This window comes from Leucoraja erinacea, chromosome 1, assembly GCF_028641065.1.
Source record: "Leucoraja erinacea ecotype New England chromosome 1, Leri_hhj_1, whole genome shotgun sequence".
Classification (NCBI taxonomy): domain Eukaryota; kingdom Metazoa; phylum Chordata; class Chondrichthyes; order Rajiformes; family Rajidae; genus Leucoraja; species Leucoraja erinaceus.
In genome coordinates this window covers 94,191,809-94,209,249 of record NC_073377.1, presented here as the reverse complement: position 1 = coordinate 94,209,249, position 17,441 = coordinate 94,191,809, and the positions used below count along the sequence as shown (strand labels likewise).

Here is a 17,441-nt window from a genome sequence, read left to right as displayed (position 1 = left end):
GGATCGAGATCCTTCTTCAGACTATATACGGTTCTTGATGCTGGGTCTCAACCCAAAATCAACTATCCCTTTGCCTCCACCGATATGTTTGACCTACTGGGTTCTTACGCTCCAGATTCCAACATCTGCAGTGTCTTATGTCTACATACTGTATATGCCATGTATTTACCTATAGTAATTCAAATTTCACTGTACCTTAATTGGTACATGTGACAATAAACTGACCTTGACCTAGTATCATAGGCATGTATCATAAACGGCATAATTTCTGCACCCACTTCTAATCAAACACTGTATAAATAGAGTCATTATTCAATTAGACGTCCTGATTATCTTTTCTATCACTACACGAACCTATGTATTGTCTTTCCATCGCCGTGTTTCTAGTTTTTGGAGCTACTTTGGTGGGCATTTACACAAAGTTATCATCACACCATGAAAGCTAAAAGACAAAGGTGCCAGGGAGTGGATGGTTAAATATCGGGTGGTTTCCAATAGAAATACTGAATACTCAACAGAACAGAGTTCCAGAATTACTGAATCTAATGATGTTATTTCAGCTGATTTAAAGAAAAACACCATGAAGAAATCTGCTTTATCCTGTCTTTTGTCTGTATCAAGTCCAACATGTGAATGTCTCAATCATTTTCCCAGCTGTTGTGCGCGAGAAAAGAATTGTTTGTTTTAAAGGCCACGACTAACATTCAGTGCTTCAGGGCAAGCAGTGAACTGTAGATTCTCCCAGTGTTTGCTCAGAAACTCTCGACTGGACTGAGGGGACACAAGAGCCACATTTCCCTCTTTTCGAGGAAAATTAAATCCTGTTTCTCCTCACAATTTACGACATGTTAATGAAACCGAAGGATTGAAAAGGTGAAATCTCTGCAAATGAGATTAGAAAGACAAAAACAGCATGGTTACAAAATTGACTAATGTCCAGAAAGCAGAGAATAATGGTGAACAGATGTTTTCAGACTGGAAGGAAGTGTGAGGTAGTGTTGTCAGTGATCCGTATTACAACCATCGCTCTCTGTTGGTATATAGCAATGAATTAGTCAATCGTGGATGCATGAATGATTTCAAAGTTTGCAGATGAGGCAAAACGTAGACAAAATAATAAACATTGAGGATGCAGATGCTGGAATCTGGAACAAAAATCAAGTTACATAAGGAACTCAGCATGTCAGTCAGCATCTAGTGAGGGAAAGAGATAGGCGACAGACTCTAAATGTAGAGATGTGGAAATTGAGTCTCAGGAATAATAGTTTTACTGTTGTACCATCTCCACTTTATGCCCTCCATCTTGATGCAGGGTCTCGAACCAAAACATTAATTTCATCAACAGAGGCTGTTTTGATTGAGAAGAAAAGAAGCCGACTTCAGTTGAGCATTGTCTGGACTGTGAAACAGATAAGCATGTAACAGTAGAAATGTTGGCACAGTGCGTATAAGAGATAATTTGGAAGAATAAGGAGAGACATCATCGTGCCCAAGGTACAACAGAAGGTCAGGTACAGAGAGCTTTATGAAGATATATACACAAAGCTAAAGAGGCAAATTCTGAAGAGAACTGATCTGGGACATTATCAGAACTGAAAGAATGATCCATGTAGCAGAGAAGGTGGGGAGGGGTGGCATGGTAGCGCAGCAGTAGAGTAGCTGCCTTACAGTGCCAGAGACCCGGGTTTCATCCTGACTATGGGTGCTGTCTGTACGGAGTTTATACACTGTCCCTGTAACCATGTGGGTTTCCTCTAGGTACTCCGGTTTCCACCCGCACAAGAAAAAAAAGCTTTGTAGGTTAATTGGCTTAGGTAAAAGTTGTAAATTATCCCTAGTGTGCAGGATAGTGCTAATGTATGGGGTGATCGCTGGTCAGCGTAGACTCCGTGGGCCGAAGGGTTTTCACTCTGTATCTCTAAAGTCGTGTCTAATGGTGGGGGAGAGCTTAAAGGGCCTGACCCACTTGGTGATTTTTTCGGCGACTGCCAGCATCATTGACTGACATATCAGGTCACTGAAAAAGTCTTGACTGTTGACGTGCGGCGTTTCCTCAAGTGTCGCAACATTTTTTTGTCGCCGCTGGATTTTGAAATGTTCAAAATCTTTCGGCGACCCTGATACTTCAGTCAATGACGCTGGCAGTTGCCGAAAAAATTGCCAAGTGGGACAGGCCCTTTAGTCCTGAGCTTGCAATTTTGCTGCACCTCATCTGCAAGTGGGGAAGGCAAGGGTGGAACGAAGGGAAATTCTTATATAGGGTGAAGTAATATGGCTGTCAAAGGACAGTTCAGTTCCTTTCCCTGTACAATGTGTTGCTTAGGTTGTGACCACTATGTGATATAGTGTAATCAGGCTGCATGCCGATAGCCCAAATTATACAAATGAAAGAGAACGAAAAGGAAAGAATGCCAGACAAAAATGGACCAGTTCTGACACAAAAGAGTGAATCATCTAAAGTTGGAGAATTTGCTCTGCATGCCCTGATTAAAGATGACATGCCATTCCTTGAGCTTGCACTGGACCTCATTGGAACAGTTCAGCAGCCCGAGTGTGGAGATGGTGAATCAACGTGGCATGTAATCGGAAGCTCAGGGTCACTAAATGCAAGTACTCCTCAAATAGATTACTGAATCTGCATTTGGTTTCTCCAGTGTCAAGGAGGTCACCTTCTGAACATCGAATGCAGTCCATTAGATTGGAAGAAGTGCTCCAAGAACTCAGCAGCTCAGGCAGCATTTGTGGCGGCAAGGCGATTGGAGTAGTTTGGGTTGAGTCCCAAAATAGACTGTTGGGTCCATGCGGTGGCAAAAATAATGATCCCTTTGAATTGTTGAAAGGGTGGGATGAGAATTCACTTTGTTCTACCCATTGTCCTCCTCCATCTTTGCTTCTATCTAGAATAATCTGTTTCTCAGCTCTGATGAAGGGTCCCAGACTTGAAACGTTAACTGTTGCCCTGAACAGAAATTGTCTGACCCATCCTCTTGAGTTGTGTCCTCTGGTTTTATTTCAGATTTCCAGCATCTGCAGTTTTTTTGATTGCCAAATTTTTGTATTTGCTTTTACAGAAAAAAAATAGAGCTCGTGCTTTACTTTAGGATATTTAAGCAATTATATCAAACCTGCGGTGGTGTTTTCCCCCCTGAACTTGAAATAGAACAAATCTAACGAAATGCTCATTTTTTTTAAAATCAGTGTTATTTTCTAATGCAGTAACAGCAAATTACACATTTTGGTGTTGAAACTCAATAGCAAGTACCAGACAATTGACCTGAATAATCCGTTTCCCTGCTAGACACGTCCAAATTGAGGCCATGCCAACAATAATTGAAAGCGCTTTTGTTCAGAAGCAGTGATTTAACCCTCAATGTAGCGAATGTGCTTGACTTCATCTTGATGGCAAAATTTAATTTATTTTTAACCTTGCCACTTAACCTCGGTAACAGCCAATAAAAAGTTTACTTTTGGCGGCACGGTGGCGCAGCAGTAGAGTAGCTGCCTTAAAGCGCTTGCAAGACCCGTGTTTGATCCCAACTACGGGTGTTGTCTGTACAGAATTTGTACGTTCTCCCCGTGACGGCGTTGGATTTTCTCCGAGACCTTTGGTTTCCTCCCACACTCCAAAAACGTACAGGTATGTAGGCCAATTGGCTTGTATACTTGGCATAAGTGTAAATTGTCCCTATTGCGTGGAGGATAGTGTTAATGTGCGGGGATTGCTGGTCGGTACGGACTCGGTGGGCCGATGGGCTTGTTTCAGTGCTGTATCTCTAAACTAAACTAAACATATCCTCTTACTTCTTGTTGCTCATGGCGGGGGAGGGGAGGGGGAGGGAAGGGGAAGTGGCACAGTCTCCTGACCCATCGGAACTCACCTTTCATCACTATGAGGCAGTTTGCCTTTCAATTTCAGCTTATGAAAACACTCCTCATTAAACCCTACACTTTGTGAGGTGGCATCTGCACATTTTTTCAATTACTTTCATTTTCAAGGCACTTTAGCTGTTGTCCCTGCTGGACACTATCAAAGTGCCGCAAATGGGAACTAATATTTCAAGCTTATTTATGATGGGAGAGAGGGCTCCAGCCTTTTATTATATTTTATGGTTTACCTTAGCTTCTGGGGAGAGAAATTGCAATGCTACTTCAACATTTCTGGCGGCATTGGGAATGAGCCTTTGATATTGTCTGGAATTTTCTTTTAGTGGAGTGCATTAAGCCCCACATGGAATTTGGACTCATTGTAGTCTGACAGCAGCAGTGAGGCCAGGTTAGTGAAAGTCTGCATTGCTCACACTGCCTTGCAAATAGAGTCACAGGGCCATATAGTCATACAGCATGGAAACAGGCTTATGGCCCACCTTTCCCATGCTGACCAAGGTGCCCCATCTACACTAGTTCCACCTGCCCCCAATTGCCCTATATCCTCCCAAACCCTTCATATCCATGTACCTGTCTAATTGTCTTTTCAATGCTGTGACAGTACCTGCTCCCTCTGGTAGATAGACACAAAATGTTGGAGTAACTTAGCGGGTCAGGCAGCATCTCTGGAGAAAAGGACATTTTGGGTCGAGACCCTTCTTCAGACTCCTCTGGCAGCTCGTTCCATACATTCGCCACCCTTGTGTGAAAATGTTTCTCCTCAAGGAGGTTTTTCTCCTTTCACTATAAATCATTCCCCTCTCACCTTATGAGAATGAGAATCAAAAGAAAAATTGCCTGATGCCTTTTATGTGGAAGAACCAAGTGAGAGTCAAACCCAAAAACTAGAGTAGGGACTCTGGTGCACTATTGATCTCCACACACCCAGGGGAAAGCACACTATCTTCAAGCTGAAGAGCTGCCAGCTAATCGTGATAATAACATCCACCCAGCAGTAACCATGTTGCTCATTGGCCACAGGTGAAGCATCCAGCAGCTCCATCTAGAACCAGCTAATACCCCCTGGCAGTGCTTAGTCGTACGTGCACCTGTTGGATGGAAGCAGCCTGGGGCTGGAGCCGGTGATGGCAGGCTTGCCACAGTGTGGGAGCTTGCACATTACAAGGAATGAGCCTTCCAGGATTGTTGTTTCCAATAAGATGGGGGCTGCAAAAGCTATGTGTCTGTGAAGTACAGTGAGGAGTCAGCCAGGACCCCTGCAGCTTCCATCCTGGATGGCTTTATTCAAAGGGCATCAATCACTCTATATAGATAAGGAAGCTTGTTTTTCCGCAGTGTATTCTATATTCTGTTCTGTAAGAATGTTAGTTGAATATCTTTCATCTACTAGTCATGTTCAGTCTTCAGTCCTTTAGTTACAGTTTCTTTGTTTTGTTAGTTAAGGTTCTTTTTTTTTAGTTAAGGTCTGTGGATATATTAATGCTTGGCTCTGTTGTCGTATAACCGTTGTGTTTGAATAAAAGTTTTAAAACGCTACTAGTGGACTCGGCAAATCATTGAGAATTCGATGACCCTCCAAAGTGAAGCTGGACAATCCATCATGGGAGAGAGTGAATGCGACTGGACAAGGGGTCACAGCTTAAGGATAAAGGGGAAATCCTTTAAAACCGAGATGAAAATACTTTTTTCACACAGAGAGTGGTGAATCTCTGGAACTCTCTGCCACAGAGGGTAGTTGAGGCCAGTTCATTGGCTATATTTAAGAGGGAGTTAGATGTGCCCTTGTGGCTAAGGGGATCAGGGGGTATGGAGAGAAGGCAGGTACGGGATACTGAGTTGGATGATCAGCCATGATCATATTGAATGGCGGTGCAGGCTCGAAGGGCCGAATGGCCTACTCCTGCACCTAATTTCTATGTTTCTATGTTTCTATGACTGGGTGCATTGGAGGGCAAGGAAGCAGAGGAACCAAGAGTCCTTTATTCATAAACTAACGTACTCCAAATAAATACTCAGAAGGCAGTGAGAGCAAATGATCCTGAACATCAACACTTGGAATTAAGCCCCAAGATCGGGAACCAATGTTGAAAAGGGCACCTTGACACAATTAATGAACACCATATCCTATCATCTGCTCTACAGGCCTCAGAAGTTGCTAAAAGTTTGATATTTCCATTTATTTACCAACAATTATAATTAACCTGAACCTACAAGCTAACATGTTCTTGAAGCTAAACAACTACGGATGCCTGGAAATCTGAAATAGAAGTAGAAATTGCTGGAAATACTCAGCAGGTCAGGCAGCATCCATTGGAAATAAAGTTAATGGTTTAGCCCAGAGAGCTTTCATCAGAACTAGTAAGAATTAGAAACCCTGTGATGGTCAATATTACCTCTTCCATTTTGTCCACCATTGCCATGGATGATCATGTTCAAAGGATTCTTTGAACCCTTGAAAGGATCAAATGATCTGCTTGGCAGAAGTCCAGAAACATGGGCATTCAATGATTATTCATGGGCAGTGCCAGTAGATCCATGAAACCAGAACCTACCATCCTCTCTGTGAGCAGTTCTGGTGACTGTTCTATAGGATGTGATTGCACTGAAGAAGCTGTAAACCAGATTTAACGAGATATTGCCTGGGATTTAGCATTTCAATTATGAGAAGAGACTGCATAAGGCTGGTTTGTTTTTTCTTGGAGTGAAGGAAAAGTGAAGAGAATCTGGTAACAGCGTACAAAATTATGAGCAGCCTGGGTAGAATAGATAGGGAGAATAGATAGATATTCTCACAACAATTAGCAAGTACCGTGAAGAGCACTTGAATCATCAAGGCACACATGGCTCCTGCAACCTCCAGGAGCATTTGCAACCTCTTCTCTGAGAGTCCGCAGCCTTGTGCCAGTCATGCTGTGCTCCTGGGGGCAAACCACATGGGAATGCACGGACAATTCAAAACACAGGGAAGGCCAACAATAGCCCTCCCAGACTGACACAGTGGTTAGCGTTACTGTGCAACAAGACTTGGGCTGTAATCCTAAAATTGAAGCCTTTTCATTAACATGATTTGCTTAGCATTGTCATACATCCTCCAGTGCATGCTTTGAGTTTGCTTCATCGTAACAATTCCAGCACCCTGGATTCTATCCTAACTTTAGGTGCCATCTGTATGTTGTTTGCACAGTCTCCCAGTTACTGTTCTCCCCTGGGTGCTCCAGTTTCCTCAAACATCCCAAAGACAGGATGGTTGATAGGTTCATTTATTACTGTAGATCACTCCTATTTTAGGTGAGTGGAAGGAGAATCCGGGGGAGTTGATGGGGTTGTGAGAGAGAAGAGATGACAGGAAAATAACAGGAGGAATAGGATTGATGCGGAGCAGGTATAGACTCTATAGGTTCAATTGCCTATTCCTTGTGAAATATGATAAGTTTGGTCATCGGTGGTCTAAAAGATGAAAATGAAGAATGTCCCTGTCTTGGGCTGCCTCTTCTCCATTTGTAGATATACACAAAATGCTGGAGTAATTCAACAAGTCAGGCAGCATCTTTGGAAAAAAAGAACAGGTGCCGTTTCGAGTTGAGACCCTTCTTCAGACTTCTTCAGGGGAGAGGGAAACTAAAGGTATGAAAAGGTGCAAATCAAATCCGAGCCGGCACCAATAGCCAAGGAGCCCACAATGGTCCATTGTTAGCTGTGGTGGATGTGATAACGAGGGACACAAACAATAAAAAAAAAGCAGGATGATTAGGGTGTGGGAGGGACAGAGAGAGAGGGAATGCAAGGGATACTTGAAATTAGAGAAATCAATATTTATACCATACAGTTGGGTTGTAAGCTGACCCAGTGAGTTACTCCAGCATTTTGTATCTATCTTCTGTGTAAACCAGCATCTGAAGTTCCTTCCTACACTATTCCATTTGTACCCCAATTACTAATTCTAGTCTTGCATTGTTTAACACCATCATACGTTAGCGTTTCAATTTGTTATATTTTCATGCCCATTCACATGGCCAAAACTAGCAGAGAATGTCCTTGGAGCTGCTCCAAACATGCTGGTGTGAATGATGGTTGAAGTGGAGGAGGAATCCTCTTTGCATTCAACGACATAGCTTCTGATGTGATTTCGTCAAGTTGGAGTGGCACAGAGGGAGCTGTTCTCTGCAGAAATTTATAGCCCAGTCTGCAAGTATGTTCTTTGGCTCCGCTACTCTTCCTGTGTCAAGTTAGCGTTTGATTTTGGTACCCACATCATTAATATAGATTAGAAACAGTTGTCTGGGTTTCCCACCAGGGCTCTCTGCTGGGATGTTGAAGTCTGTAGAGAAATAGCTAAAAATACCAATTCCTCCTGTTCCACAAATTCCTGCCAGGAAAAAGCCTACAGGAACTCCTGCTACTGAGTACCAGGAATCTTCATCCCTCTTATGAGCCTATTCCTACCTTTTTAACTTGCTTCTTATCCAATTATTTTCTGTCTGTGGGTGTTTGCGGCGTTTAGTTTATATATGAACATACAAATAAATATTTGAACTAAGAGCAGGAATGTACTATTTGGCTCCTCTGCACTCTCCACCATTCAATGATCTGGCAGAAACCTCAACACTACATCCCTAGTGTAACCTTTCATCCCTTGTATAATCAAGTATCTATCTACTTCTGCCTTCAAAATATTCAGACTCTGCTTCAATTGTCATTTGGGGAGAGAATTACAAAGATTTAGGACTCTGTAAAAGCAAACTCACTTCACTCTACCTTAATAAAGTAACTACATTTAAACAAATCCGTGACACCCATTTCTAGATACCTTAGACATTACTTTAGACTTGAGAGATACAGCGCAGAAACAGGCGCATACGCCCGAGTTTGCGTCAACCACGATCACCCCGTTCACTAGCACTATCCCACACACGAGGGGCAATTTACAAATTTACCATAGTCAATTAACCTACAAACCGCCATGTCTTTGGAGCGTGGGAAGAAACCAGAGCACCCGGAGGAAAACAATGCGGTAATGGGGAGAACGACCAGACTCCGTACAGATAGCACCTGCAGTCAGAATTGTACCCGGGTCTCTGGCGCTGTGGGGCAGCAACTCTACCGCTGTGCTACTGTGCCACCCCCACAAAAGGAAACATCCTGTCCATATTCAAGATCCCCCCAGGATCCTATTTGTTTTAATCACGTGCCCTCTCACTTGAGAAAAACTCCAATTGATCCAAACTTAGCTTGGCCAAACTTTCCACAGACAGCAATCCACCCGTTGCAGGTAGCAGTCGGGAGAGCCTTTACTGAACTGCTTCCACTACATTAAATGAGGAGACTGGTACTGTACGCAGTACTGCAGATAAAGACTGATCAATGTGCTGCATAGCTGATGCATAACCTCCCTATTTTGTTATTCAATTTCCCTCATTCTGCTGGCTTTCCTAATTACTTGTTGTCCCTCTGCAAGAACCTTTTGCAAATCATGCTCTAGGGCGTCGAGACGCCTCTGCACCTCAATAATCTGCAACTGCTCACCATTTAGATAACATGCTTCTTTTCATTAGTAAAATTCAGTAGAAGTTAATTGTGTATAATTCTAATGGGTTTCTAAAAGTCCAAATAAACTACATTAGGACCGTGAAGAAACCAAGTAACATTTTTGTTTTGGGTGTATTTCTTCTTTTCTATTTAGTTGATCAGATAACACATCCTTTTTGGCTTGAAAAAGATTCCTTAATTACACTAATGATCAATATCAGGCTAATGGGCTGTAGTTACCTTGGTCAGAACAGGAGTTTCAGAAGGCGTTTGCTAAGGTGCCCACCCATGAGGCTGCTAAACAAGATAGGAGCCCATGACATGTGAGGCAAGCTACTAGCATGGATAGAAGATTGGTGACAGGCAGAAGGCAAAGAGTGGGAATAAAGTGGGCCTTTTCTGGTTAGCTGCCGGTGACTAGTGGTGTTCCTCAGGGAATCCTCTTCCCATTATTTAAAATGGTGATAGGATTCAGAAATTGGAGGTGCAAAGAGATTTAGGAGTGCAGGTGCAGGATTCCTCAAGTGATCTAATGCTGCCACTCTATAAGGTGCTGGTCAGGCCATATTTGGAATATTGTGAGCAGTTTTGGATGAGCTGTTGTTGAAGAGGTTCCGGAGGAAGTTCATGAGAATGATCCCGGGAATAACTGGGTTAATGTATGAAGAGCATTTGATGGTTATGGCCTGTACTGGCTTGAGTTTAGAAGGATGAGGGGAGGGGAGGGAGATTCTCATTGAAACCTACCGAATACTGAAATGTGTAGATAGAGTTGATGTGGAGAGGATACTTCCATCAGTGGAAGAGATTAGGACCAAAGGGCACAGCCTCAGTAAAATAAGGATGCACTTTTAGAATAGAGATGAGGAGGAATTTCTTTAGCCAGAGGGTGATGATTCTGTGGAATTGTGAAGGTCAAATCATTGGTATTTTTAAAGCAGATGATTGATAGGTTCTTGAACAGTAAGGGCATCAAAGGTTATAGGTAGAAGGCAGGGGAATGTGGTTGAGAGGGAAAAATAGATCAACCATGATCGAATGGCAGAGCAGACCTGCTGGGCCGAAATGGCCTAATTCTGCTCCTATGTCTTATGGTCTTATAGCCTTTTTTTTAAATGTACTAGATGCTACATTTACCCATTCTGGTCTGAAAAACATAACCTTGGCAAATGGCTCTCTAGCACAAGTTTCTCTCAGCATCTTAGAACATTTACCATCTGTTTTGGGTATTTAAGTATATGTTCCATTTGCAAGCTCATACATTTTTGCCCATTATTCGTTCACAATTCATCAAACGCAAGCCATCTCCTAGGCATGGTGGCAACTCCAGCAACACACTCATTAAAGTTTAGAGGAGTACGGTCTGTAAATGTACAGCAGAATCACAACTTTGTGGTAGCAGAGTAATGGGGGCAGGATTAAGGGAACTGGCCCACTGATTGTAGCATAAGTTACGATGACGTTCTTTATGGCAGGACTAAAAGTAGCAAAGAGGAGGGGTTTAGGGAAGGAGAGAAATCTGCATTGATAGGACTATATATTGGAATTCTCTGCCACCAACGGAGGGATTCTTGTATATAGGAATTGCCGAGTTGGGAGTTAAAGGGTGAAAGACATAAAGAAAGAAACAAAGTGGATTCATATGGAGGAAAGTCTCATCTTGTGAGCAGATGCAGCAGAGACAGACAAACTGAGATTATGGGATGGTGCCCTTGCAAGATGCAAGAACCAAGGCAGCTGTAGAAGTCAGTAGGTTTGCAGTTGACGTCAGTCGATAGTTTGTCCCTATGATGTTGATCGAGAGATCGACAATGGGAAGAGAGGTGACAGGTATTGGTAAAATTAATTAAATCAATGAGTTCTGCATGGGTGCAGGATGCAGCCCCAATGCAGTTGTCGATGTAATGGAGAAAGAATGGGGGAAAGTGCAGGAGCACATTTTGAGTGTTCAATGTAATCAACAAAAAGACAGGCAGAGCTGGGGCCATGCGAGCCACTGCTACACCTTTGGCATGAAAATAGTGAGAGGAGTGTAAAGAAAACTTGTTATTGGTGTGGGCAAGTTCCATCAGGTGGATGAGTGTGTTAGTTGAGCAGAACTGATTGGGTCTGCCAAATCTTCCAGCCACAGCTATGTTGTTTATTTAGCACAGACATAATAAATTTATATCCCAACATGTTGCAATAAGGCAGTGAAATGATACCTGGAGCTGAATCAGCTCAGTATTTGGCATCTTCGGTGCCTACTGAGCTGCTCTCTTGCTCCTGAACTAAACTCTTTGTTCAGATTCACTAGCTACCTTTAATTACACAAGAAAAATAAGAAACATAAAAGACTTTCCCAGGACCTTTTATGTCAACCACCTTAGACAGTGCTGATAATTCTGCTCTATTTAACTGCCACAAAGTAGGGATTCCTGAGAATTAGGTTCTCAGGGTTGTGTCTGATCTCCAATCTCAACACTACTTCCCCATCTTCATATCCCCTGATATCCTGAAAGTCGAAGAGTCAATCAATGCCAGCCTTGAATGTAGTCAATAGCTGAGCATGCATTGTCCTCTCGGGTAGAGTCATTTGGATACCCAGCGGTCTTTTGCACAACTCACTCTCCAATAGCTGATTCCTTTTCCCAAGACTAAGCCCTTTGTTGCCTGCACTCCTAAAGGAAACAGCCTTCCAGCATCTGCCATGCAAATCTCCATCCGTTTACTGTGATCACCTGCCACCTTTCCAAACTTCAGTGAGGACACAAAGTACTGGAGTAACTCAGCAGGTCAGGCAGGATCTCTAGAGAGCATGGATAGGTGATGTTTCGGGTTGAGGCCCTTCTTCAGATTCAGTCAGCATGAGCCCATCCTGATCAATCTATCCGTAATGTACATTCTTATTAATTCAGAAGTAAAAACATGGGAAACAGATTTTCACTCAGACACTAACATATTACTGATTGATGGTTTCTCAATATTCTATCATGTTTTATTGTTGCTTTGTAATCAATTTTCACTCAGCACAGTGATTTAGTAGATTGAGATTTAGGATAATGTAGATTTGCAAATGAATATGGTTCAGATAAATCAGATTTCACTGCCTTATTGCAACATGTTGGGATCTAAATTTATTATATCTGTGCTAAATAAAGAACATAGCTGTGGCTGGAAGATTTGGTAATCTTCCACATTTCAGAACCATTAATTAAATACTAACCAGTGTATTGCACATTCTAACACAAGCAATCCAGGACAATATTCTATTGTATAAAATATCATCATCTAATTCGTGATTATTTCATTTTGCAAAAAAGTAGCATGTTGATTAAAAAGAACAAACAAATAATTATGCAGTGAATGGTGATGTTGGAACATGAAAAATCATGATTTCTGAATGGTGTGAATACAGTTTTAAATTGGAAAACAACTTACTGAGATGTAGACACAAGGAACTGCAGGTGCTAGTTTACAAAAAAAGACACAAAGTGCTGGCATAACTCAGTGGGTTGGGAAACTTCTCTGGAGAACATGGATAGGTGTTTTGGGTCAGGCCCTTCTTCAGACAGCTAGAAGGGTCTGCATTCTGCAGTCTGAAGAAGGAAATGCCGGTAGGCGGCGCGGCTCTGGCCAGCAGCGGCCTCTGCAGCCTGTCCGCGTTTTTATTATTTTTTGTCTGTGTTTCTGTGTAGTTTTTGTTATTTTATGTTGGGGTGTGTGTGTGTGGGGGGGGTGGGGGTGGGGTGGGAGGGGGGGGGGAAACTTTTTGAATCTCTCCCTGCACTGAGACCCGACCTTTTCTCGTCGGGTCTCATCGGTCGTCGTTGAGGCCGTAACGAGGAGCGGCCTCCAACAGGAAGAGACCGGGGACTCAGGTGTCGACTCACCTGTCGCGGAGCTGGCCGGGTCCGGAGCGGTGGCGCTGCTGCTCTGTTTGCTGCTGCTGCTGCTGCTGCTGCCGGAGAGTCGGAGGCTCTCTACAGGTCTGTGGACGACGGCGCCGAGCCCACGGCTCCCTGGAGGGAGACCGCTTTTCAGGGCTTCTGCGGCGGCGACTTCTCCCGCCCGAGTTGCGGGGTCGAAGAGCTCCTGGAGCGGGGCCTGACACCGCTGCCCCGCGCGGCTGGAATGGCCGTGGACTCTGCGAGCGCACACCGGGGGCACCAACACCAAGACCCGGTGTGCGACCTCGCACCACCCGGCGTGGCTTTAATGGCCGCGAGACAATCGCCATCGCCAGCCGGGGGCTATGACTTTGACTCTGACATCGGGGGGGGGGAGAGTGCAGTGGAGAGATAAGTTTATTTGGCCTCCATCACAGTCATGTGATGGATGTTTATGTTAAATGTAATTATGTTGTGTCTGGGGTCTATTTGTGTGTTATGTATGGCTGCAGAAACGGCATTTCGTTTGGACCTCCAGGGGTCCAAATGACAAATAAATTGATTCTGATTCTGATTCTGGATCTATCCATGTTCTCCAGAGATGCTGCCTAACCCGCTGTTACTCCAGCAGTTTGTGTCTTTTTTTCCTATTGAGAAATAACTGAAGAAACAATTCAGGAGCTAGAAACTATAAACTTTTTCCATGGGCTGTGGCTCACTCTTGCAAATCCACCAATACCATGCCCCTTCACACTATAACACTTTCCTATGCAGCCACAGGAAATGCAACACGCCATTTCACATCAGCCTAAAGATGGGGCTCGACCTGAAACATCACCCATTCCTTTTCTCCAGAGATGCTGCATTTCCTGCTGAGTTTTGTGTCTATCTGTGCTATTTGACATCCTCCTTTCCCACTGTCCAGGGTTCAAAGTGATTTACATGCATTTCTTTCAGTATAGTTGGTGATGTGAAAAGATCTCCCTATATTGGGGAACTAAGTTTGGGTTGGCTGATTGCTTTAAGAAACAACTCCAGGCAGCCACAAGCATGACCTAGTTGCTCATCACTTTGATTGTCTCACTCCCATACGAATCACTGGGCACTTCCCCTCTGCACTGTGTCAATGAAACTGTAGAATCTGAAGAAACAGTACATCACAGCCTTCTGCACTCATCACCCAAGTTTAATCATTTTGGATTGAAAGATTGATTGAAAGATACAGCATGGAAACAGGCCCTTCGGCCAATCGAGTCTATGCCGACTATCAATCACATGTTCATGCTAGTTCTGTGTTACCGACTTTCTCAACGACTCCCTACACATTAATGGGAATTTACCTCGGCCGAACACCCTATAAATCTGCATGTCTTTTGGATGTGGGAGGTAGCCAGAGCATCCCGAGGAAATAGGGAGAACATACAAACTGTACGCAGACAGCACCTGAGGTCAGGATCAAAACCCAGTCACTAGTGCTGTGAGGAAGCAGCTCTACCAGCTGTATCACTGCACCACCCATCAGCACTTAATGAACACTTCCAGTGTTCTTTTTGTAGATTTTTACCCAATTAGGCATATGCCTTTGGGTAGTACACATAAAGATTCTGTTACTCCCCATTACATCTTGTTAAGGTTAAGATTGTTATGGGGTTGGACACACTAGAGGCAGGAAACATGTTCCCGATGTTGGGGGAGTCCAGAACCAGGGGCCACAGTTTAAGAATAAGGAGTAGGCCATTTAGTACGGAGACGAGGAAACACTTTTTCTCACAGAGAGTGGTGAGTGTGGAATTCTCTGCCTCAGAGGGCGGTGGAGGCAGGTTCTCTGGATGCTTTAAACAGAGAGCTAGATAGGGCTCTTAAAAATGGCGGTGTCAGGGGATATGGGGAGAAGGCAGGAACGGGATACTGATTGGGGATGATCAGCCATGATCACATTGAATGGCGGTGCTGGCTCAAAGGGCCAAATGGCCTGCTCCTGCACCTATTGTCTATTGTCTATTATCCATCAAACCAACTTTCTTTTATAATCTTTCATCTCACACTGTCATTCCTTTTTCCGTTCCATCCCTCCAGCCTATTAACCTGTGGCATACTCTTCCTTTTGCTCTCTCCTCCTCCCTGTCTTTCCCTCCCATCTTCAAATCAGTTTATCTCTAATGTTCTTCAGTAACCTGTAAAATGATTTATCTTTCTCTCTTCACGGATGCTGATAAACACATCCGGTATCTTCTGAAGGAACACAGCTGAGAATTCTCGTCAATATTGGCAATTTAGTGTTTTTGAAAAAAAAAAATCACTGGGTATCTTGCAATTGTATGCTGATTTTAGAAGTATATCAAAGGTGTATGATTATTCTGCACTGAATCTGACTCTAGCTGGCAGTATGAGGTAATCAGTGCACAATTAAGTTGTAATGTTTTCCAATGGTATAGTGTGATAACTCTCTTGATCACTCCATTGTTGCTGATGGTTCTCTTTAGCTCTTTTCACACCTGCTATCCTACTTTTTAATCTTTGCTTTATATATCTAATAAACACATTTTTGAAGTGCCTTGTTTTTACTTAAAATATTTTCCAAAATTCACAGATGGAATTTGTAAAAGATCTTTTCTCATTAGCTTAGATTGCCTTAAATGTGTGTCTTATTAAGTAAAAAAAAAAAGAAAGGTTTTAATGCCAAGGATTGCAGCTGTTTTACTCACTGAATTACCAATTCCAGATTGATGCACAAACACATTTCCAGTACACTAAACCAGGTTGGGATGTTGCTATTACGTCTCTGCTGAATAAACCCTGTATTTATGATCAAGAACGTATAATATGAAACTTAGTCATAGAGAGTCATGCAGTGTAGAAGCAGGCCCTTCAGCCCAACTTGCCCATGCCGACCAACATGTCCCACTTATACTAGTCCCACCTACTTGCGTTGGCCCATATTTCACTAAACCTATCCTATCCATGTACCTAACTAAATGCTTCTGAAACGTTACAATAGTGCATGCCTTAACTACCTCCTGCGGCAGCTTGTTCCATACATCCACCACCATTTGTGTTACCCCTCAGGTTCCTACTAACTCACCCCCTCCCCCCCCACCTTAAACTTATGCCCTCTGGTTCTCGATTCCCATATTCTGGGCAAAAGACTGTGCATTTTCACGATCTATTCCTCGCATGATTTTGTACACCTCTATAAGATCACCCCTCATCCTCCTGCGCTCCAAGTGATAAAGTCCTATAGCTCAGGCTCTCGAGTCGTGGAAATATCCTCGTACATTTTCTCTGTACCCTTTCCAGCACGACTCCTTGCTACGACAATTCTTGCAATTAAATTATTAAATACTGAAGTGAAAGGTAAGATTTTGATGTCAATATCAGTCCTTACCAGGTTCCCCATTTCTGCCCCTCCTGCCGCGTTTTCCAGGAGGTCCTACAAACAAAACAAAGCACGAATTAGGTATTGCTCACGTAATACATACCTATTAGACAAAGAAGGGATACAGTCCTGGATTGCTCTGCAAGTATCTTTTATAAGATGCTATCCAAAAGAGCACAGGGAGTACCTCAATGGCCACAATTGTGCACTATCCACAAGGGTGTGGAAGTACCTTTGTGGCCTGTGATCCTGTGGCATTGGTGTAGGTTTAAGTTAATTATTGTCACGTGTAACCAGCTACAGTGAAAGTGTTGTTCTGCCTGCTATCCAATCAAATCAGATAATACTAAACACAAATCAAGGCTAACATAAATATAATAGATAGAGTGAAGGGAATTATACAGAGTTCAGAATATAGTTCCCAGCATTATAGCATAATAATTCCAGAGAAAAAGTCCAATGTCCACAATGAGGTAGAGGACAATCAGATCCTATCTATCTGGAAAGACCGTTCAGAAAGCTGATAACAGAGAGGAAGTAGCTGTTTTGAGTCTGATAGTGTGTGCTTTCAAGCTTCTGTTTCTTTCGACCGAAAGGAGCAGGGAGAAGACAGAATGTCTGGGGTGGGAAAGGTCTTTGATCACGTTGGCTGCTTTCCCAATGCAGCATGAGGTGTAGATGGAGTCAATCATGGTCTCAGATCTTGTTCTGTTCGAAAATGAGTGGAAAAACAAAATATTTTCCTAGATATCCACAATTGCTCAAACTTAGTTACATTTTATCCA

General features: G+C 43.2%; 1 protein-coding gene across 1 annotated transcript in view; it reads right to left on the bottom strand.

Moving 5' to 3' along the window:
• LOC129712534 (collagen alpha-1(XXV) chain) overlaps positions 1-17,441 on the bottom strand; it is a 628,211-nt gene that overhangs the window by 232,707 nt on the left and 378,063 nt on the right. Inside the window, exon 3 of the mRNA XM_055661434.1 lies at positions 16,666-16,710. Coding sequence (XP_055517409.1) covers positions 16,666-16,710 — 45 coding nt within the window. The remainder of the gene's footprint in view (positions 1-16,665; positions 16,711-17,441) is intronic.